Source organism: Pelmatolapia mariae, unplaced genomic scaffold, assembly GCF_036321145.2.
Source record: "Pelmatolapia mariae isolate MD_Pm_ZW unplaced genomic scaffold, Pm_UMD_F_2 NODE_ptg000849l+_length_58135_cov_1, whole genome shotgun sequence".
Taxonomy (NCBI): domain Eukaryota; kingdom Metazoa; phylum Chordata; class Actinopteri; order Cichliformes; family Cichlidae; genus Pelmatolapia; species Pelmatolapia mariae.
The window spans coordinates 24385-49050 of NW_027052525.1; the positions used below are offsets into that span (position 1 = coordinate 24385).

At 40.0% G+C, this 24666-nt stretch overlaps 3 protein-coding genes across 3 annotated transcripts; 1 reads left to right on the forward strand and 2 right to left on the reverse strand.

Annotated features, from left to right (window-relative positions):
• The first annotated feature begins 28 nt into the window (after positions 1–28).
• LOC134623706 (uncharacterized protein C16orf52 homolog B-like) lies at positions 29–8384 on the forward strand. Its single transcript, XM_063468732.1, has 3 exons — positions 29–734; positions 6511–6723; positions 8155–8384. The coding sequence occupies exons 1-3, from the start codon at positions 629–631 to the stop codon at positions 8337–8339; spliced, it is 504 nt and encodes a 167-aa protein (XP_063324802.1). The 5' UTR covers positions 29–628; the 3' UTR covers positions 8340–8384.
• Positions 8385–12822: 4438 nt separating this feature from the next.
• LOC134623708 (transmembrane protein 235-like) lies at positions 12823–20765 on the reverse strand. Its single transcript, XM_063468734.1, has 4 exons — positions 20413–20765; positions 20241–20321; positions 20003–20140; positions 12823–13219 (listed from the first exon to the last, which is right to left on the reverse strand). The coding sequence occupies exons 1-4, from the start codon at positions 20588–20590 to the stop codon at positions 12990–12992; spliced, it is 627 nt and encodes a 208-aa protein (XP_063324804.1). The 5' UTR covers positions 20591–20765; the 3' UTR covers positions 12823–12989.
• A 400-nt stretch (positions 20766–21165) lies between these two features.
• On the reverse strand, positions 21166–24043 carry LOC134623709 (baculoviral IAP repeat-containing protein 5.2-like). Its single transcript, XM_063468735.1, has 4 exons — positions 23936–24043; positions 22318–22427; positions 21602–21719; positions 21166–21424 (listed from the first exon to the last, which is right to left on the reverse strand). Exons 1-4 carry the CDS (start codon positions 24041–24043, stop codon positions 21332–21334), a joined length of 429 nt encoding a protein of 142 aa, XP_063324805.1. The 3' UTR covers positions 21166–21331.
• Positions 24044–24666: the final 623 nt, after the last annotated feature.

A 24666-nucleotide genomic window follows, 5' to 3' on the forward strand; every position in this document is an offset into this window, starting at 1 on the left:
TTACGGATTTTCTCGCGAGAGTGACGGGCGTGGAGACGGGAGGGTAGAGGTAGGCTGTCTAGATTTGAGTTTGTCTTCCTCTGAGAAAGCAGGGGCATTTTGCGAGGAAAGAAGGCGTTCATTGAGAAGTAAGAAAGCTGGATGTGCGAGTGTGGGGGGTGAAGCTCCGGAAAGCCGCTTTAATGTGAGCATGGGCGGCGTTTTCCGCCTGTGGTCTTCCCGAGGTAGGAAACAGCTTCCATATGTGGGGAGAGAGATCGGACTGTTCATGCAAACTCAGGCACCAAGTCCAGTGCATGCATAAAACAGTATTTTATTCTTTAAATATAATCTCCACTCGTGTTTTCCCCACGAATATCACCGAGATGCGGTGGAGCGACCCGTGACCCCCTGCAGCGATACTCCCCTCCTGGGCCAGCAGGTCGGGTCAGTCAGTCCACTTTAGGAGGAACAACAAAGAGAAATCACCCCATGCATGGACATCAAACCACCGGAGATTAAATACAATGTGAAGAGAGGGCGTGGAAGAGGCACAGGCCAAATTCCACAGTGATGGGACACGACATGCGGGTTTAGGTCACTTCTTGATGCCCCGTCTCCCTCGGTCCCTCCTTTTGTGTTCACCGACATGGATAAACTCACGGTGATATCAGGATGTCTCTTTCTAGCTGCGGACATCTTCGCCATCGCCAGCGTTGCCAACCCGGACTGGATCAACATCGGAGAATCAGGCGGTAGGTTGCGGACACTCCAGCACTGTGTTTTGTTTTTTGTGCTTTGCATGTGGGGAAGTCGGGGTGACACAGGAAAAGGAAATCTACCAACAACCACATGAGATGAAAAAGTTTACCCATGTGTAGAAAAATAAGCAGACAGCAGAACAATTGTGGAAGATTGCACTCTTAATTCTGTCTTCTTATTTAAAAAAAAAAAGCTGCTCATACTCAGCTCAATAACAACCAGCTGCACACACTGTTGCACTATTTAGGTATGCAAGGCTTTCCTGTTTGTTTCAAGGGATAAAAGTCTTTGAGAAGCACATGGCCTCATGCCACAACCACCATGCTTTACTGTAGGAGGGCATCACCTGATTTAACCTTGCATGATGGGTGCAGTTTTCGTCTCTTACACTGGAGAATCTTTTTTTTCCTCCAGCTCTCAGAGTCCTTTAAATACCATTTGGCATGCTGTCAGCTGTTGTCACACATGCAGTGCATCCCTGAACTTTGGAAGGTCAGGTTCTGGACTGTTTTCTATTATTAAGATGAAAATAGTCCAATAAGTTCATAGCATGAGATCACCAGACCTGACTTCTTCACCTTCTACCCTGTCAGCACCCTCACCTAAACCAGAATATTTCCAGAACATGCAAAAAGTGGCCGATTTCCTTCGCTATTCAGCACGTGAGAAAGAACAACAGGGAACTCAAGTGTCTTCCCTTTGCTGCATCATTAAGACTTGTTTCATGGACTACTGCTGAGATGGCTGTTCTTCCTCCAGGTTCTTCTGGCTCTACCGGGGAACCTAAAGCTCCATTACGGTGACCGCTCTTTGATAAGGACCTACTCACTCTTTTGGTCACTTTGGTCATCTGCTGTTTCACAATTACTGAGGTCATGGTATTTATGGAAACACAGTTTCTTTGATCTGTGTTTCACCAACGTCACACTGTGGATGTCTACAGAGTTACTTGGACTATGGTGTAGTCCTGATAGATGTGTTTTACAAACTATGTCCAGTCCATTCAGTTTGCTGACAGTAGAGTCCTGCCACGGTTTTGACACATAAGGATAATTTAAAGCAGATAGTGTGTAGTTGACCTCCGTTTGTGATAGGCTTGCAGCAAAGGCACCAAACCCTTTCAAATGATAGATTAATACGTTTGCAAAAAGTCTATTAAAAATGCATACACTTGTTGTTACAGGTAACTAAATGTACACTGGAGGACAAAAGTTTATATTTTAAATGATTATACAATTTAAGAGTTTGGTTTGCTCAGTTTGGTTTGCTCAGCTGTTTCTTTGTATAAAATTAGATGATTAGTGGTTATTGGTAAGCGCGCGTTACAGCTGAAGATGTAGTTTCAGCCTTCCTGGTTATCTGCTTATTGCAGTAAAGCAATACACAGATGCAACATCCAAAGCTAAACATTGACTAAAACTGGTACAAACGACAGACGATCCCACTGCTGTGTGTGCACAGCTGCGCGAGGCTCTTGTCACCTCCATCAAAATGCTACAGAGGAGCAGAGACAAGGATATAACAGCCGTACTGAGTGGTCATTACAGGATTGGATTTGTTCTTTTAAAAAAATTAATGGTTTCAGCTGCTCGTTAAGGATATAAGAAGCGGCTATTTTTGCATGATTAAATGAGAAACAGGTAAATGTTTCTTTTATAAAATGCCATAGTTGTAAACAAACTGAAGCTCAGAAAGAGCTCACATTGTGAAGCTTTTATCTCCTGTTCCTCAAAGTAAATAATAGTGTGAAATGACTGTAGTAAAAGCCTTGTGTGCCTGTCTAATTAGCTGGATGGTAATTACCTGAAGGCAGGAAGTGCTGTGTGGGACTGAGGATGTTTGACTTTTAATTGGACCTCTTGGGAAAGTAATTTTTTCCACCCGGACAATTAAGTTCTACATGCTCAGTTCTGACATAATTCATTTTAGCCGTGTGTGCTCAGTGTAGTCACTTCTTCCTCAAACTGATAAATATATATCGTATTGTGTAAAACAAACTCTAATCCTCATTTAGGTGATTCAGTTTGAAGTAATCAGTATTTTTCTTACTTCTTATCAATACAGGGACACCATATATCGCTATTTTATTAAATTACTAGTGCAATCACTCTCAGAGAGATTGTCAAAGGTTTTCAAATATGTCAATGAGTACAACTCGAGAGGATTTGACTGGTTTCAGCTGGTTGTATTTTGGTTAATTCCAACAGAAAAGGAAGGCTGTGCTCAAATGTAATAGTTACATGTGAATTTCTGTCTATGTAGACAGTAACAGATATGTGATTTTCAATGATTTATTGCAGTTAATTGCTGTATTATCAGAAACAGACTGCATGTAATTGCCAACTTGGCCCCATTTAATTGCAGACTGATGGCAGACTGACTGTTTTATGAGAACATCTGTGGCAGGTTTTAGTGACAGTGTTGATGTGCTTGATAGTCTTATTTTGCAGCAAAAAAGTAACTGTGAGAGTTAGAGAACCTTATCTTATTGGATAAAACTGATATTGACAAAGCATGTCACAGAATGGTAAAAGTCGGAATAATATCGTATCATGGGATGTCTGGTGATTCCCATCTGTAGCCTACATGTATGACTGAACATTTGCGAACACGCCGAACACTTCAAGCACAATTGGGCCAAAACATTCAAAAAGTGCTCGAGACGGAAATCCTCACATCAGGTGTTAAGTGCCTGAGTTTAGGTGCTTTTTATATGACCTCCACAGTTAGCCATCCTTTCAATTCTGTTCGCTTTTTAGGTGTTGATTTTCTTAGTTAGGTTATTGACTGCATACTTGCTGAAAATCTAGCTTCGTTTCCTTTAGGTAAATGAAAGGTTACTTGTGAAGTTCTTTCTCCAGTTTCCTGTAGACAGCTGATTGCGTTTAGTGACCCAAACAAGCTGTAATCAGAATGTTGCATTTCTGTTCCCGGTCTGTTCGGATGAGCAAATGTTTGTCCCTCAGGGCAAAAGCTTTCAGAGTTTGGATGATTGTGTGAATGTGTAGCCACAGCAGACTTGATTTTTGGATCATTAGGGCAGTTTCCAGGGAAATGGATCCACCATTTGCACTTTCCTCCACCCTGTGGTAAGAACAGGATGTCCTGTGGAAATGGGGTCTAGGTCAGCCTGCAGGGGGATCTGACTCAGGCCTGATGTTTCCTTCAGCCGGCCATTCTATCATCACCCCAACATTAGGATCTTTGTTAATATGCATGATCTAAAGTATTCAGTTCTTTTTATGTGAAGTAGCTTTTTGTGCTGTACTTGTCTCGTGGGTGGAGTGAGGATAAAAACCACATGTGCATTTACAAATACTTAACAGTTAAATCTAAATTGACAGGGGCTTGATTGCTGTAAGTACCAGATGTTTATTCAAATGTGGTTTATTGTATTTAATTCCCTGCCAAATTTAAAGATGTTTCAGTGCTTCACTGTTTTTTCCTTCTCTCTTTTTTATGCAGTTTGCTTATAATCACGTTAAGTGTGTTAATACTACACTCATTGGGTCGAAATTAGCTTGACTGCATTGCTAAATGCTAAAAATTTATACAGCTTCTCTTCTAAAGATAATTCAGGGAAAGAAAGAAAACAGAGCGAGGCGAGTGAACAAATGATAGTGTGGGAGGATTTTATTTAGCATTTTTTTTTTCCCACTCTCAGTGCGCGCACTCGTTTGCTTGGAGTCTTATCTTGTTGGCGTGGATGCGAAGTTGAGCAGATGCAGTCTCTGTTGGGCTCCAAGTGCAGACAGAAGCCCTCCTACCTGATATCACAGCACCCACCAGGCCTCTGGGAGACAGGAGGCCATCAGATGACTCGCGCCACTAATCTCTTCATTTCCGTTGCTCTCTCTGTGCATGATGCTTTGCCGTTTTTTGCCAAACCTCCTGACCTGTTTGATATCATACTGCTGCTGGTGTTCCACCGATCAACCAGTTTTTCATAACAGCAGGTTCCTCGGGCCCCTGTGGACTGTGGTGGGGAGGGGAGAAAGACTCCTGCAGGGTCATCATGTCAACACAGTGTCTTTCTACAACATTAAACACTACTCACAGTAGACGTGAAGCTTAAAGTTCAGGGGAGAGTCTATCAGTCACATACTGACTATTTAGCCACACTAACTACATGCGGATTGTGTGTGTTTGTGGCATAGACTGTAAATAAAAGATGTCTCCTCCATTTCTTCACCCATCTGATCTAAATGAGAAAGTGAGGCCACTGCATGCTGCCTGCCGCAAGGCATACTCTGCTTTGTCGTACTTTTTGTCTCTAATGTGGGACAGAATGTAAAAAATGAACATTATGTTGCACTCAGTAAACTGTGAAACTAGTGATAAAAATCATAAACTTCTCAAGACGGTGTTTACTGAGGTCTTAGATCAAATGAGCATACAGTCTTCGTTCTGTAATCAGAAAGCTGCCCCCTTCTGGTCATTAGAAATAGTGCAGGAATAAGGTCCTTCACCATTGGCTTAACTTTCTCAACCTGAAAGTTCATCGTCTATTTAAAGTCTATGGTTTGTGTTACAGAAATAACCCACCCCACAGCTGTGATGTCATTTCTTTCCGATGTTACTGATTGGTCCATAAAAACAAAGTAATGTTATATTTTTCCAGCTACAAAGGGGAAAGAAACACAAATACATAAGTCTGTTAAGGGAAATAACAAAAGCTGTTGTGAGAAAACTGGGCGTGTCCTGCTAGCAGAAACCAGACCTGGAAGTTTCAGAGGATAAGCACAAACAACAGCAGAGAAGTCTTTTTGTGTTTTTGAGGTTTTTAGGGCCAAGTACAATAAAGTGAGTATTGTCTGCATCTAGAAGTATAAAACTGTGGGTCATCCAGGCTTCTAGGTAAAAGTTTTAGTTTAACTCATTTCTTTCATCTTTTGCAGATGAATATATCTGCACAATGGAAACATATATAAAGTGATAAGTATTGGGGTCTAAATGACATTTAATTTCAGTGGGAACCAAGACATAAAACGAGTCAAGGTTTATTAAAAAGATGCTGAATTTGCCCCCAACATAAAGTTTTAAACAACTCTGTTTTGCCCCTAGAAGTTGTACTTCTACCACCATCTTTTCTGTGGTGGAAATGGCCCTGATGGTATCCCATGTTGCCCTCTGATAATATTTTTGGTAGTGGTCCTAGAACAGATCCCTGTGGAACTCCGTGACTTTTATGTGGATGGATCAGTGTAAATAAGTCTATGACAGCACAACTGTAAATAGTGTCATTAGTAAAATACTGTGATCAGTATGGAGCACTGAAGCCTAACAGGCCACCAGATGAGAACAACGTCTAATAGCAGTGTAGTGATATACTGACTGAAACTCTCCAACGATCCATTCTCATGCATTTAGTCACATTTCCTTTGCAGCAGGCTTTCTTACCTGTCTCACATCTCCTATTAGTAGAGAAGAGATCTTATGATTCATACTGTGCCAATGACAAGATTTATCCTGTATTTCAAAAGGTTTTCTTTTGGAGTACCTTTACCCGTCATTCTTTGGTGAAAATGTATGGAACCAGCACTGCTTTGATGAAAACCTGAATCGATATTCACCTTGATTCACCTGAAATAATCAATACCATGTTCTATAGAGACCATTGTGTATGCCACACAATGATGTTTGCTTATTGTTTGTCTCAGCGTGGTTTTCTCTGTAGTTTGCGTGTGCTGATTTTTCTGCTTTGTTGATGGATGGAACATCACAAACCTCATTTTTCTCTTCCTCACCTACCTTCCTTCCTCTCCCCAGGCTCTTTGACTTTGGGTCTCATCCGGCAGTGCCAGACCATCCATGGCCGAGATCGGACCTGCACCCCCCCACGGCTGCCGGGAGAGTGGATCACCGTGCTGCTCTTCATCATCCTGGGCATCATCTCCCTTACAGTCACCTGCGGTCTTGTTGTGATGTCACACTGGCACCGAGAGGCCAGCAGATATGCCCGATGGATCGCCTTCACGGGGAGTATGTATCCACTGCCGCATTTTGCGCTCAAATAATCTTTTTCAGTTTCACCTGCAAGCGTGGCTCTGGGATGTGTTTACAGGCCTGTGGTTACTCACAGCGGGGATTGTAAAAGGACTTTTTCTCTTTCTGCAAATGACTGGCTTAGATGCTCCAGCTAAACTTGAACTTGCTGAGATTTGCAGTGCAGCTGTGTGCTAATGGATGTAGAGTACCAAACCAAAATTATAAAATAAATTCAGAAAAAAACTGTGAAATAAACTTCAGCTACCTCTGCATCAGAATTATTTTCACTGTGGGAAAGCTCTGGTAATCATGAAACATAAAAATATATATAAGGAGCTCTGTTTAATAGCTGCTAGTTTTTATTTTCGTAGAAAAGAGACATAATTAGTGTGCATTAGAGAGTGTCATATTACTTTAAATGTTTAAAGAAAAACATTCAGGTTAATAACAGCTGGTCAGTGTTTTGTTTAGTGGACTGGTGCTTATATAGTGCTTTTCTACTCTATTACAGCACTCAGAGCATTCACACACACATTCATACAAGTGCATTTTTTACGTCTAATGCTTTTAATCTAACATTCACACACTCACACTCTGACAGACGAATCAGGAGCAATCTGATCAGCAGTTTGGCCAAGGATGCTTTAAAATGCATTCTGGAGGAGCCAGGAATCGAACCACTGACCTTCTGATCAGTAGGTGATGCACTCTACCTCCTAAGTGACACTTGAGACCCCAAGATTAACTCCATCACTGACTCCACCATCTCAACAGCCAGAACGGCCCACTGTGTAGGCTGCAACTGTCTTTAAAGCGGCTTTGCTGAATCAAAACTGCAGTAAAATGGAGTTTGTATGCTGTCAATTTGGAACTGAATGGGGTCAAGTTGGCTTTTACATGCAATCAGTTTATGATCATAATCAACTGTGGAAATTGTTGCATACTTATAAATTCACCTTAACTACTTACATTCCAGCCAGCACCAATAGATTTGAAACTCCAGGAATTTCTCCACAATTAGTGACGTAACTGTTGCACGATGGGGATTTAACCATCCTGCAACACAGGCTTTCAGCAGCATTGCTTTTCTATAAGATTGCAGTGGGTTACAAGCACTTGTCAACCAGTTGAGTTGAGTCCCTTATTGCAAAGAGACACATCACGGGTGAGTTGCACACAAACTCAGACTGATTGCAAGATGTCTGCAATCTGCCTCCGTTTATAAATTAGACGGCAATTTTTTGCAAACCTTGGGGTTGTTGGACACTCAAACATTGTGCAATCAGCGGTCGATGCAACTTGGTCACTTGCAAAAATATTTTCGGGGCTGCTGTCCTGTTTTTACTCTGGTATGACTGAGCGATTAGTTCTGCAGCAGAATCACTGGTGCTGATGCTTCTCTATCCTTGCATTTTCTCATTGCAGTGATCCTGTTCTGTATGGCTGCGTTCATTTTCCCAATTGGATTCTACATCAACGAGGTTGGAGGACAGCCATATAAGCTGCCCAACAACACAGTGGTGGGCTCCTCCTACGTACTCTTCATTCTGTCCATATTCTTCACCATAGTGGGACTGCTGTTTGCCGGGAAGGTGTGCCTGCCCGGCTGACAAACTCACGTTCTCTTTTTAAACGCATAAAAAAACCGCCACCACTGGAAGTCATCGTCGTTAGAGCGAACTCTCCTGCGGCAGAGCTGGAAGCGTCACTGAAAGCTGAGAAGTACCCGTCTTTCCCTCGCCGACGAATTGTCGCAACTGGAGCCAAAACCGCTGCGGTCCATCTGTGCATGTGTTTGTTCAGAGGCCGAACAGGTGCAGGGAGCTCTGAAACGGCCCTCCTTGTTTTCCTTCCTGAACAAGAAGCAGGGTAGTGAACAGAAAACAGAAAAGTGACATGTGAGCTTTCGAGGAATTTAAGGGGGTCGTTGTGAACGTCTGAGCTGTCATCCTAAAAATTCACGACAGGCGACGGAGAGCTGTTGTTCTTCTCATCTGAACCATCAGGAACGATTTGCACACTGATGTTATTTCGACATGTCTGGCCTGATAGCAGTCTGAGGCCCTGATATTGGCCAGTCAACCTCTGTATGATGTCTGTTCTTCCCCCAAGCACTGCTACAAAATAATATAAGCTGCATTACTTTTATTTATATGGTAGATTTGGAAGTGTATGTTTTAAAAGGCCAGCTTCTCTGCCAGTGCTATGTGGAGTGGATCATATTGCCTTGAGGATGGTTTACTGTAATGGAATAAATATAAAGTTCATGATAGAAGAAGTCATAAAAATGCTATTTCTGAGTGGAATGTAAAATGGGCTATTAGCAACAGCTGCCCAAAGTTTGTAATGCTTTACTCTGTGAAATGTGTCTGCACTGAAGGAAGAGGAGTTGTTAGAAGATGTCAGAGTTTTAAGCTTTGAACGTTGTGAATAATCAGTGAGGAAAAGGTCAAGCCTGTTGTGGTTCTCTGTTAGTTTTACTAATCTTACTGATGTAGTAAACTGATTTTTCACCTTTTTTTTAAGAATATTTTATGGATTAAACAGTGCAAAGAATGATTGAGTCATCGACTTGTTTTATTCATTTGTATTGCTGATGCCTGTGTGTGTGTCTGTGCCATTTTTTCCCCAAATCACTGATGTTTGTAATTGTGCACGGAAGGTGTCATCTCATTAAAATTATGACAAGGGAATACCCATTGCCTTAGGGCTGTTCGATATAACGATATATATCGGATGACGATATAAAAACGTCTATCGTTTCCTATTACGCTATCGTTTGTTTCGTGGTGTCGTAAAATAAACTGTTTACAGCAATATTTTTGATGGTCACTGTAGCGGCTATATTAATTTCTTAAAGTTCTCTCTTTCTCTTATAGTTAATATAACCACACTACTGACGGACAAGCGCCTGTTTTTACTTGTTGTCGTTTGCAACAATGATGGTAAAACCATCGCGTGGCTCCGCTCTCCGCTTGTTTGTTTTCCCATGTAAACCTTTCACAATAAAGCTCAAGATCCTGTTGAGACTTTTCAAAATAAAGAATCACGTGAAAGAGTATGCGGAGGGTTTACGGATGAGAAGCAAAAAAGAGCCGTCAGGTGCTAAAAAAATAAACCTTAGACTCAAACTTTGAAAGAAAATGGTGGCTGTTACAACTTATGTCTAAAAATGTATAGTGTCATGCATCGGTTAAAACACTGGACTCCAGGTAAAGGATGCCCAGCTGGAAACACTTCACGCAAGTTGCCCGAGATTCACAGAATTTACATAAATGTTACATTTTTTTTTATTTATATCGTTGTCAGGACGATAAATGTCTTCTATCGGGATATGAGATTTTGGTCATATCGCACAGCCCTACGTTGCCTTTTTTCATGCTTTTTCTCAAAATAATGCTGTGTACATCTATGATGTTTGAACCACACACAGTGTCTGCAGTAAGAGCAATCAAGATCAACTTGAAGTTGTAGTGTGTGTTTATACAATTGTCCTCAATGTCAACCATTAGCATACTAAATATCTACACTCAACACTTTGTTAGGTACACTCTCATTCAACTGCTGATTTATCTAACCAATCATGTTTGAGCAATTCTGTGCACTTGGACATATAGATGTCGTTCAGGCAGACTGCTTCAAGATGGTGAACACTAACTCACAAATAACCACTCATTACAATCAAGATATGAAGAACAGCTCAATTCAGTTCTGTTCTATTCATATGCCGCTAATTCACAATAATAGTCCCCTCAATGTATATTTATTGTAAGATAAAGACCCTAAAATATTAGAGAGAAACCTCCAACAATCACAGGACTCCCTTTGAGCAACTCAGTGACAGTGGGAAGTTAAAACTCCTTGGCAGAAAGAAACCTCCAGAGGAACCAAGCTCAGGGAGGGGCAGCTATCTGCCGTGACCAGTTGGGGGGGGGTGATGACAAAAGGCAAACTATAGAAAACAGAGCCAGAGTTCAATAATTGCTCATTATTAAATACAAAGTGGTGTAAAAAGAAACAAAGTAAAAAGAGGTGCGTGAAGAAGAAATGCTAAGTGCATTACGCTGAGTACCCCTCAGCAGCCAAGGCAGTCTGAGAGTAAAGTGCTCTGTTCAGATAATAAGGTACTATGAGGTATTTAACATTTAATCAATAAGGATTTTGTATGTTTGGAGAAAGATTTTTAAAAATCTGAATTTAACAGGGAACCAAAAACAGAGACGCTTACCATGGTAACATGGAAACACGCACTCTTCGAGTTCCAGTTAGTCTTCTTGCAGGAGTGTTCTGGATGAAATGAAGACTTTTCAGGGACCTTTAAGAGTAACTAGACAATAATGACTTAAAATAGTCAAGCCTTAAAGTAACAAATGCATCATCTAGTTTTTCAGCATCACTTTGAGACAATAACCTTGTCAAACCTCAAAGCAAATGAGCAGAAAATTGAGGCTACAGTTCACACAGGCTCACAAAATTGCACAGTGGAGGACTGGAAAAAGTAACCCGGTCTGTTTAGTCTCAGTTTCTGCTGTGACACTCAGATTGCAAGGTAAGAATATGGTATAAACAGCATAAAAGCATGGATTCATCTTGACTTGAATAGATATTTAAGTGTAGAATCCTTCAGTATGCAGAGGAGTTCATGATTGTGTTGATACTGTGAGGTGTGCAGCTTTTGTGGGTAAAAAACAAGCCCAAACGATCACATTTCTAATGCTCACCAGGCTTAATAGTTAGTATGAGGTGTTTGGCTGATATAGTGTGTTTGGTTTCCACCAAATGTGGTGACCAAACATCTCCATCCTTGTCTTCTTTGTCCAAAGGACATGCTTCCAGAAGTCTTGTAGTTTGTTCACATGCGACTCTGCAAACCTAAATTGCGATGCTGTTCTTCTGCCAATCCTTTAAAAACAAACAAACATCCGTACTTGTTCAGTATTTTTATAATTGTGCTGTTATAAACATGAACATTTGACATGCTGACCGAGGCCTGTAGAGTCTGAGATATCGCTCTGGGTTTTTTTTCTATAAGCATTGAACGGTCTGATGCCCTTTTGCTGGGACATTCATTCTTGTGAAGATTGTGGAATCATTTTAACAAATACTCAAGACCAGATCAGCAAACTGCCAAAACATCTGCTTTTATAGAGATGCTGACACTGATGATAAACTATCATTTGAGCACCAGCGCCTGGCTGCTACTTACCGTATTAATTTGAATTTAAGAGGTAATGTTGTACCTGTTCATTGTCCATATGACTGTTTCTTTCTTTCTGTACTTTCTTTTCCACATGACTGTAGTTTTGTAGCCCCTCTGTTTCACAGAACCACTTCACAATTGTTCTATTGGCTGGCAATAAAATTAACAATAAAAGGAAAGAGATTTAATTATTTTTTGTTTATAATTTCATAAATGTGATGTGTTCTAATGACAATGGAAAATTAAAGTACAAAATTATGATAATTAATAGTCCACTGCAGAGTAGTCGAATACGGTAAGTCATTTACACTTATTACAAGGACTGACACACTTGTGTTACCTTTCTCTGGCCCCTTTTTGATTTTTTGGATTTTTTTGGGTTAAAAACTACTAAAAACTACTAAAAAAAATAGTAATTATAACAGCAAAACTTGCTTTAAGTGTATCTATTTATTTTCCATGTAGTTAATTTCATAATGACACGAGATTAACTATGCAATAAACTTGGCATTGGATTTAAAATTTGTTACAGAGATACCAAAAGAACATGAGAAACGGGACAGCAAGTTGGCTCAGTGTTGTAGTTGCGCTGAACATTAATACAAAAAAAAAAAAAAAAAAAAAATATATATATATATATATATATATATATATAACAAAGCGACTCATATGAGATAAGTTAAAGAAACATTATATTATACTGAATTGAAAGCTTGTCAGTTTAGTTTGGCACAGGATAAATCACAACAGTATGATCAACAGATACACTGTGTATGAGGTGCAAATTCAACCCCCACCAAAAGAGGGCGTTATTGGTCAAATGTAATTGAAAGTATAAATCCGCCTCCTTACTTGGACCACATCGTCAGAAAGTCAGAACTGCCCAAACTCAAGGAAAATAGATCCATGAAACAGTTCGCTCCACATCAATTTTTATGATAACCTTTGGAGTCTGTGTGAAGGTAGAATCACACCGCATCGTCATCCTTTCCTTTCTCTATTATTCACACACAGTTCAGTTCTCATCTAGAACACCATAGGCCCACTGCAGAGGATTATGTTAGGCCATGATGGGGCTGGTGTGGTGGAGCTTGGCCATTTGTGCAGCTGTAAGCAACAGTACTCCAGTGAGGAGCTCCAGGCCGTAGGAGAGCCAGGCCAGACCGAAAGACCAGCCGAAAGACGTGTGAATGTAGGCCAGACCTTCCGGACCCACCAGCCTCTCAGTCTCAGCCAGCGCCTGGTTCGAGTAAATGATGTAGAGACTGGCGCCGCACATAGTCAGCAGACCTGGAGATTCACACATATACACACAGGAAGAGGCAAGTAAGTTCAGATTCAAAGAAGTCAAAACTCGTATATATATAAAGTATATAGTTAGAGCTGGATCAGGTAACTCTGAATCCTCCCTTTGTTTTGGCTGCTGGGGGCTTCAGTGACTGTTTCTTCTTCACTCACCTCTTTTCACTCTATGTGGCTTTACACCTCTCTGCATTTATTCATTATAGTTATTATTGTAGTTATTATTGTTATTATTATATTTATTCTAATTCCTGATTGTTGGGATTTTCCCTGTATTATTTTTGGGTCTTTACATTACAATATAAAATGCTTTGAGATAACTGTTGTTGTGATTTGGAACCACACTGAATATTTCACTAAATATTCAGTAAACTGCATATTTCAGAGTGGCCTTTTATTGTGGGCAGTCTAAGGCACACCTGTGCAATATTCATGCTTTCTAATCAGCACCTTGACATGCCACACCTGTGAGGTGGGATGGATTACCTCAGCAAACGAGAGGTTTTCACAAACACAGATTTAGACAGATTTGTGAACAATATTTGATAGTAATGGGTCCTTTGTGTATGTAGAAAATGTTTCAGATCTTTAAGTTCAGCTCATGAAAAATGGGAGCAAAAACACAAGTGTTGCGTTTTGTTCAGTGTATATAAATAAAAGTGTTAACACTTCTTCTTTTGTTCCCCACTTGTCCAATTTTCTCAAGATTTTTTGGAAACACTACACATCGTTCTCAGACATGCTGAGTTTTCGGCTAATAGCTCTTTCAGAATCACCTCGTCGGTGCAAAAATACTATTTTATGTCTGTCAGAATGTTATCGTTGGCATTTTTTTGTAAATTGACTAAAGAAATGGGAACAAATTACATTCATGTGGTTTTGAAAAAGATTGCTCAAAACCATTTTTTGCTTCTTAGAAGCAAAAAATAACTTAGATAAATGAGGGGTGGTTACTTTTTGTCCAGATTTAGTGTCACACTCACTTAACATTTTCTCCAACAAAATGTTTTCATCAGTGTGACCAATTACAACATGAAAAATTAATGATTATTACTGAGAGGCTTTTTTGTCTAAATCTTCATAATGATTATGAGTTTTATTCTGAGCTGATAATAAATTCACATTTCCTCTGCCCTTATTATAAAAGTTATGTTAACATCTAACTGGCATTTCAGTGCCTGTAAAGATCTCAGTCTCTGCAAAGCAAATAGGTGCTTTGATATCGACTGTATGAATTAGGAAATAAAACAGAAAGTTCAGATCTAGCAGGAGGAGAGGAGACAGATTAAACCCAGACTTTTAGCTCAGTAGATAACCTGGGATTTAAGTTAGCTTTCTTTATGGAACAGAAAGCTTTGCATTTTCCTCGATCTCAAGTTTAACAAACTCAGAGTTTTTACCAAAACTGCTTCCTGGATCAGGGTTCTGGGGGAGATAGATAAAGGAAATCCTTATTTGGATCTGCAATTAGTTTGGCCCCAGATTTAGAGGTTGCAATAAATTATACACCCTGTTGAGGAGGATAGCATTTTAGAAGCAAACACCTTCACAAGCTGGCATCGTACTCCAGCAATTCTGAAGCGGAAATGTGTTCTAGTCAGAGCTCTGTGCTGAGAGCTGAGAACGGTAACGTCAAGCCACTCATGAAGCTGCCCAGAATCTCATATTATGAGACACAGGAACAGCACTGACGCATGGGTTGTCTGTTATTCTACTCATCAGAGACTAGACTGAGACACACACACACCCACACACACACACACACACACACTGTTCCACAGTGTTGCTATTGGAAACCCTTTTAATTCTGACAGCTTGCTACTGGTTTTAAGGGGATGCAAATGAAGCTACCCAGGGCGGGACTAATAAAGATTTTATTACAATTACACCCCAAGGTGCAACAAACTAGGAATATGATGAGGAAACTGCATCTGACGCCTCATTTTTATGCACTTTGCCAAGAAACAAATAGAGAGACGGCCAGGAAATGATTGAACTGCAGCGCATACAGGAAAGACAACTATTACCATAACAGAGATAAGGAAGTCAAGTAGTGGAATAATTTTTCATCAGGTGTGTAATCAGTTTTAATAATTGAACAGACAGCTAAAAGAATAAATAAAAAAAATAGAAATAAAGAAATCAAATCAAAGATATATTTTATTCAGTGTAAAAACTATCGCTTTTCATTATATCCTGTAACAGGACGTGAGTGTCACTGAAGTTTAGATTAGATTTAGTTAGAATAGACATCTAAATGTCAAGTTGGTTCGCTTCTTTTGTTCGATATCTTAAAAGATTAATAGACTGTCTTGAATTTTTTTTTACAGACATTAGACCAAATATTCACCAACTGATCGTGCAAAAATGAGAGTGCCTACGTAATGACACTAGTATCTGCTCAAATAACCACTTTTATTTGCCATCTTACAAATCTGTGGATTTATTGAAAATAAACAGCTACTAAAGTCTTGAGGGACTTTTCATTTCTTTAGAGATTGCTACAAAAATGGTAAAATAGTTGCAGAGATGTATCGAAACATCTGCAAAGACATATAGAAATGCAGTACATAAAGCAAAAAACAGAGTTGGTACAATTCCAATGAGTTGAAATGAAAGTCAATATTTGATACGATCACTTCAACATAACCCTTAAGCAGCTTTTTACCCCTTGAAAGGCTTCTAGGAGTGATCCTTAAAGCTCTTTCTGAACTAAGAAGTTTCATTAATGTTTCAGGCCTACTTATTGAATGAACACATGGAAACTATCTATTGACATTTGCTGGGGTGTTTGGGATTATTGCCATGCTGAAAAATTAACCCATTTCTAATTAAGATGTTTTCCAGATGGTGGATCAAAATCTGATGATACATTTTTGCATTCAGAATTCCATCAGTTTTAAAAAGATCCCGAACACGACTAGCTGAAATGCAGCTCCAAACCATGACAGACCCTCCATCATGTTTTACAGATGGCTATGGACACTCACTGTTGTACCTCTATCCTGACCTCCACCAAACAGATTGATGATTTTAACCAATGGCTGAAATTCATCACAACCTTTTTTCTTCCTTTTCTAACTTAAGAATGATTTCTTGACAGCCACCCTTACATTGAGCTCATTTCTGATGAGGCTTCATCAAGGGTCAGATACACACCTCAGGTCCCGTGTCAGGTCTTTGCTGGATTTCCCCCCATTTTTTAATGACATGATTTTCAGTTTATTTAATTTTTAGACCTGTCATTTCTTGTTTTGTCTTCCACTTGTCCAGTTTTCAAATTTTTTAAGGACACACTGCAAACCACGCTGAGATAGGCCAAGTTTTTAGCTAATAGCTCTCTGTGAATCACAAAAATACCACTTTATGCCTGACAAACTGCATTTCCTTCTCCATTTTTCATTGGTTCAGCTAGATTTAACAGAAACTGGAACAAAAGTTCCTTGTTAAATTGTTGTTTAATTGTAGACACAACACTGTCTCAGTTAAATATGTTTTTATGCTTGAATGATTCATAGATCAGTATTATGTGGCTTAACAAATAAAAAACATTCCTCTGAAATTTTTAAGTTACGAGGATTGGACTGAAAATGAGTGAAAAAGCAGTCAATGTCCAAAGAAAAGGCCTTCAGAAAGCCTCAAGAACTGTTGCTCAAGACAACTTTTTTTAAAAAAATGACAAGAAAGTGTGAATGCTTGGATGCAAAATATTAAGAGTGGGTCAAGACTTACTACAGAAGTGTTTCTGTTTTTAACCCCTCTTCTGCTGCTTAAGTATTTGTTTTAATGTCACATTCAGGCACTGCAAATCAGACAGCAACAGAATGCCATTCATAGTTATTTACTCATAAACACGGTTTGTATCCAGCACTGAAGCGCCGTTGCCATGGGGGTGTGTGTGCTCAGTCTGGAACAATGTTAAAGTGGGCGGTTAATGTAAACATAACATCTGCACAAATGCCAAGGCCCGAGGCTTCTCAGGAGAACACGGCACTGAGATAACCAATATTAACCGTTGGTAATTTTAATGTTTTGGCTGTGTTGTGTAAATGAACAATTAAAGACTTCATCCTGTAATATAGCAAAACTCTTGTTGTCTTCCTCATCACACTAGGTTACTAATGCTTACTAATGGGCTAACTCTAAAAATACTCTGACATTAAAAGTTAATTAAATTCTTACAACTAAATGTAGAGCAGCAGAGCGCCCAACGACAGAGCAGAGCGGCAAAATCGAGAGAGAATAAGAAAAGCCCGGCTCGGAGGCTGAGGTCTTTTAAAAAGTCCGACAGTCAACAAGTTCACAAGATGACTCCAATCTAATTCAAGACTTTATTTCATTCCACACTTAACCATGTGCTGCTTGTTAAACTGAGACTATGAAGAGTCTGTTTAAGTATGTGTTTGTCTATCACAAGGTCCCATTTATGGAGGTCATAAGGCGTTGGCAGAAGAGCGCCCAAGAGATCCAGAAGCTCAGGCGCTAGGTTTATGCAGACAAGAATAACTTAATTACTGGAAATAGCTAGATTAAGAGAATGGCATTAACAGTAATCTAACTATTTCACATTTACAGTGTTTTTGAGCTACTAAACTAATAATCACTGTAGGTGCATGATACATGACATCTTAACACTTTCTGTTTTAGTTGTGACCTGAATGCCACTTTTATTACAGCTTTCTGTTTTTTAGTTTTTTCTGTTATCGCCCGGCACAGATTCAATACACACCAAAAAGAAACAGCTCTTTGGTCTGTAACTGTTTAATTCAAAAGTCAAATGAGTAATTCAGCTCTAACTAAGTTATTCTTACTCAGATCATGTTCTGAATTTGGATCAGATAACCAGGTTCAACATTTTACATGGTGGCTGCAACATTTGGAATATTATCTTCGTCTTGTTTGTCTCTTTCACAACTGGGGTGTCTTAACACATGCCGGTTTACTCCGGCCACCTTTTTGAGGCAAACGGTCCTCACTGATTAATGATGCAATGAGAACATATCAATTTCAGCAAACCCACTGAAGTTGAATTATAAAGCTTTAAAATTTAAGATGTGCTAAATTTGAAGCAGGAACGGTAGTTTAGGGGAGCAGAATCGAAAGATATGTGCTAAAAGAGGCGGCCTGACCTTTAATCTGTGTAATTCATACAGTCATCGGCCATTTTGTTAGGTAAGCCTCTTCAACTGCTTGTTAGCGGAGGAGTCGGTTGATTGAGGGGCCGATGGAGAGGATGCAAAAGACCCACAGGAAGCAGAGAAGACCTAATCAGCCGGTCACGTAACAGCAACCTGATGCACACTGCATGGAGACGTGGTCAAGACGACCTGCTGAAGTTCAAGCTGAGCGTCAGAAAGAGGAAGAAAGGTGATTTAAGTCACTTTGAATGTGGCACAGTTGTTGTTGCCAGAGCAGCGTGTTCAGAAACTGCTGATCTGCTGGGATTTTCATTCACAACCATCTCCAAGGTTTACAGAGACTGTATCAGTGGTTCAGGCTGCTGCTGTTGGTGTAATGTTGTCTGGATCATTTTTTGTTTTTGGCATGATCACAGTGTACTCATCTTCTGATGGCTGCTTCCAGCAGGATAAAGCATCATGTCACAAAGCTCAAATTATCTCAAACTGTTTTCTCAAACATGACAGTGAGTTCACTGTACTCAAATGGCCTCCACAGTTAGCAGATCTCAATCCAATAGAGCACCTTTGGGATGTGGTGGAACAGGAGAGTCCCATCATGGAAGTGCAGCCAACAACCCTGCAGCAACTGTGTGATGCTGTCATGTTAATATGGACCAAAAATCTCAGAGAAATGTTTCCAGCACGTTGTTGAATCTGTGCTCTGAAGGCATAATGAGGTGCAACGCAGTACTAGCAATTTGTGCCTAATGAAATGGCCATGGTTGTATACAGATACACAGATAGGCTGTTACAAAACCACTGCGATTCCTTAATAACAGCACACTAATTCATATTTTCCCCTCCTGTCAGAAGTTAATTATTAATAAATGTTGTAGAGTTACTAATCACAAGTCAATCAAAACAATTCCCCAAGTAATGCTGTGTTGTTATTAAGACATCTTACATTTCTGGAGTGAAGTTTTGCTTAAAGATAATTTTTTTGGGAGAGCAGTATCATCGTAAACATATGGTTACATGTAGTTTTTACTTAATTCCAAATGCGATGCATTTCATGTATGAATGAAAGAATTTATATAGCCCGAATTTACTGCATAATACAGTGTTTATGAAAATAATGACAACTGCAATATAAAATTCTCATTGAAAGTATAGATTTCTTAAAACCCATATCTGCTTGTACTCCATTTACGTGTGCCACATATGAATCATGTATTTGTAATACTTCTGTGGTCTAACTGACTCATGTGCAGGTCTCATGAGGCTTTAAAGATGCCCAATAAACACGATGTGAAATTACAGACTGTATAGAAAATACAAAGTGTTAGACGGACACGTTTTGGGTGATTGATTGCGCAGTCTCTTTCGGATAGAGGGCTCCATTTTCAAGCTCTGGCCACACTGGCCTGTGGCAATTGTGTTTTAATGGATCAGAATTGAATGGAGGGTAAATGGATGCACTAAAACCCTTAGCAACTAAGTGTTTTCCGTTTTCACACACCGCAGTGCCCTCACAAAGCGACTGACCTCAAGCGTATTCAATGCTCAGAGCTGGACATCTGGACCGACCTTCGCCCCTGCAGTGGGTTTAAGGTTAAATAGATCCGAGTAAATAAAGTGAACCCGAACTTACTGCAGATGAAGAAGTACGACGCCGTGCCGGTGAGGAGGATCGGGCTACGAGCCAGGGAGCTGACCAATCCACAGATGCCACCAAAGAGCAACAGAACCAGGCTGAGGGGAAGCATCACCACAATTGCACTGTGCATGTCTGGGTAGAAACAGATGGATTATGGAGCATCAGCGGAGTTATAGCTGCCTTGACAGTGAAAGTTCATTAGCACAAAAGCTGGTGGTGTTTCTGGACTCACTCAGCATGCGCAGCTCGGTATCGGAGACCCCGGAGTAGTCAACTGTGAACGAGTCGATAGAGCCCGTGTGCATCTTCCCACCTGAATATCACATTTAACAACACGGTGATGTTGGTTGAGGGCTTAGATCTCAGCATTTAGAGGCAAAAGTTAAGGAAAAGTGGCAGCCTACCTTCGTTGATGCTCCACAGTCCCGAGTGGGAGCTCATGTTCTCAAAGTCGCTGACATTCATGGGATTCATTTCTATAATGTACCAATAATCGGTGCCGAGGGAAGTGGCCAAAAAGGCAAAGCTCAGAATCCCGCAGATGCCAGCTGCGATAACGAAAGCGCCAAAAGATACCTTCATCTTGGACAGGTTATGGTTTGAGACGCGTGAAACTCGGTGGCTTCAGCTCATGCGTAACGGAGGTCTTCTGGTGTCGAGTGTGCTTTGGAGTGCTTTTACGCACTCATCACCGCCGGCTAAGTAATCAGAAAAAAATATCCCTCCCCAAAATCTTTCCAATCGACTAATCAAATTGTTAAGGGGAATCAATATTAATTTCCGTTTTCAATGAATGAATTATCATACAGTAACAAAGAGATAAGAACCTGCCTGAGCAGCAGCAGTAGCTCCTGTCTGGGAGGGACTCGGATTCACACTGAAACGCACACGTTTACGCAAAACACGGAGGGAGCAAATAGCGGAGAGTTAAGAGGCTGCACTCATTTGTGTTTGAGTATAATACTTTAACCTCAATTTCGAGCTGTGGTATGGAGAAAGCTAGAGATGCAAGGGCTCATATAAATAAAGCCAGACCTTTTGAGTGGAGGATTCATGTTGCTCTAACAGACTACATTTAGATTAAAGACACCATAAATAATTATGTTACAGAATCAAATATTTATTGGATATCAGATTACATAAAAACAAAGTGTTAAAAGATAAACATACATGAACACAAAGATGACATGAAGTCACACAAAGGAAACATGAAAATGAGTTTGGTGAGGAACAAGTCAATCACTTGACAGCTACAATTATTCTCTCCATCTTTCTCAGACACACAAACAGAGCTCATGTCATTCATCTGAATCTGTCGCTGTGTCACTCTTCTCCCATGGCTGTCTTGATGATATCAGCTCGCCTCAGTTTGGATGCCTCTTCAAACTTGGTGACGGCCTCGTTACAAGATTTGTTCTGTGAGCAAAGGAGATCAACTGCAGATCAGTATTAAGGCCTTGTTGTCATTAAAATAATTAGCAGACATTATTCTAGTCGGCAAAGTGTTTGCTCGTCAGACACATCCCAAAAAACTATTTAATAAATTGTTATTATACAAGACAACAGATTCATGACTTCCTATAAAGAACGTACATTGATGAACTTGTGCCTCTCTTTCTGCAATCTGTAGAATTCCTCCACAGTCAGCTCTTCCACTTTTTTCTTCAGGGCGATGAAGTGGCAGGATGGCGAATGAGACTTGTGCTCCTTTCTGGCAAAAACAAGAGATAGATAGGAAAGTAAAGAGCTGTGGGCATGTAGTCACAAAGACTCCTAAATAATGCCACTAAAACACAAGTCTTGTCAATTATGACAATGAGAGTCAAAATGGGGGACCAGGGGTCACAGGCAAACTCTCACACATTAAAGGAAAGGCTTATAGGAGTCAACAGCTGTTACTGGAGGAGAAAAACAAAACAAAACAAAAAAATAATAAATCACTAAGCCTCACCAAACCGGCTTCTCTTAGACCATTTTACACTGTAGTGCATGCTGGCCATTTCTTCCATTATTTGTGTCACCGGATCTCTGGCACAAGTGTGTTTTTATTACGAGTGAGCCAAAAAGGGGGAAATAACCCAGGGTGAGCACAGATGGTTCTGAGCTGTCATAAAATGTTAGCAAAAATCACTTGGCAATAACTTTGACACCAATTTGGCAAAATGTTTGAAGTTTGCTTAATAATACTGAAGATATGCTGGAGACATTATTAATGACTTAAATTTATGGAAGAAATTAACAACTCTTGGGCAGTTTATTTTTTTATTTTATTTCTGAGCCCAGTAATGTGAATCGCTGTGTTCTCTTACTCTGGGTCATCCTCTGGCTCCCAGCCCTCCAGCTCTTTGAGGCAAAAGAAACACATGGCGATGTCTGGACTGTTCTCTGAAGGTGTATGGATGAAGCCGGCTTTGGCCATCTGCAGGAATAAATGAAAATGTCATGTTGCACGGAAAAAATAAAATAAAAATCTTCATATACAGCTTTTCACACGTACCACTCGGGTTTATTTAATTAAAATGAGTCATTTAATATATTTATTACTCACTTTATTTTTTCTTTATTGTATGTCATCTAGACTTTAAGTTATTGAGCTCCATACTCCATTATATTAATCTTTTGAGACTGTACTGTATTTAGGTTTTGTATTTTTTTAGCCCTTTTGAATTATTTTGTTTTTTTGAAGCTATTTGTTTTGTCATAACACTACTACTACAAATAATAATGACAACAACAACTACTGACAACAGCATTAACTCAAATAACCACTCGTTACAAATGTAGTATGCAGAGGCGCATCTCTGAACATACAACACATTGAACCTTGAAGCAGATGGGCTCCAGCAGCAGAAGACCACACTGGGTGCCTCTCCTGTCAGCTAAGAACATGAAACTGAGTTGCAGTTCGCAGAGGCTCATTAAAATCTCTGCTATAAAGTCTCAGTATCTGTTGTGGCATTCAGATCTCAGTGTCAGAATTTGGCATAAACAACATAGAAGCCTTCTGCCTCCTGTCAACAGTTCAGGTATGTGGGGTATCTTCTTGGCGGACTTCGGGCCCTTTACTACCAACTGAGCGTCATTTAGGCAACACCACAGGCAGCTGATTATTGTTCCCGTCAATGTCCAGCGCTTTAGAACCACTGATGGCTACATCCAAAAGGCTAACCCACCATGTCACAAGGCTTGGATTACGTCAAACTGTTTTTTTGACCTTGACAGCGAGTTCACTGTACTCAAATGGCCTCCACAGTCACCAGATCTCAATCCAATGGAGAGGTTTTGGGATGTGGTGGATGCATCGTGGATGTGAAGTCTACAAATATGCTATCATGTCAATAGGAACCAAAATCTCTGAATGTTTCCAGCACTTGGCTGAATCTGTACCACGAAGAGTGGCGAGAGGTAAAACAGCTTTGAAGGCAAAAGGGGGCCCAACGCGATAGTAGCAACTTGTACCTAATAAATTGACAGTAAGCGTCCATTACTATTCATATTTAAGCAGTTTTAATTGAAAAAAAAAAAAAAAAAATATATATATATATATATATATATATATATATATATATATATATATATATATATATATATATATATATATATATCGGATGAATCAACAAGGAAAACAGTAGATCTTTGCAGTAAATGTGTCGGTTTCAGCGCGTTAAATGTGAGAATTTGTCGTAAATTGAGTACATTTAGGCTTAGGGACTAGGAGCCAAAACAAGCGTGTATTTAGGTATACAGATGGGGAGTCAGAAGATTTGTATTACATTGAAATCTACAGCTAAACCAGAGTTTAGCTAGATTGTATTTCATCTGAGCTGCTTTTCTTTTTGCTTTCACGCCAGCTGCTGTTGTACTGTTAGCATGTCAACAGAAAGGCGTCGCTCGCCGTTTCCAACCTCAGTTTAAACGTTAACTCACGTTTTCCGGCGTGCACTTGCAGTCTTCGTCGAATGGCCACCCCTCATAAGTTTTTAACCTATTCTCAAAAAAATACATTTTGATGTTTTCCTCGTTGTATGGATCCATTGTATTTAATTGCTATCGCACGAACCCGTGTGCTAAACTACAGAGCCTTTTCAAATTTCGACGACACTTCAATTCGGCTGTTTTGATTGGTCGCCCATCTTCTTCGTGTGTATATTAGTTAATCGTATGAGCACAAGAGCGCCACCATGTGTTCTTGACCGAGAGAAAAAATGAGGAAATTTATTAGACAAATGCGCTCAAACTACGTTTAAAATTTGACTCAACTTTATTTAAAAAACAAAACAAAACCTTGCTCTCATTCATTACTCTCTACCTTCTACGTGAGCATGAGTCAACCTTAAGTTCAAGCATCCGTTATACTTGCGTCCCACTTCCGCTTTGTGGTCATGGGCAATGTAGTTCATTACGTTTATTGGTCGAAAGCACAACGCGCGGAACTTTGTGAGAGTAGTGTCACATCCTCTGTCAACAACCGGTTCACATAACCTCACATTAGCATCCCTCACTGAGCTGATAGTACCATTAAAGTGAGCTTAACGTGACATATGCTCATTCAGCGGCTTCTTCTTCTTCTCCTCCCGGGTCCAAGTTATGGAAGGACGGTGCGCTGTCGAGACTTGGGCACAGTTTGGGTTTTCGGGAGGATCTTATAAAGTGAAGAT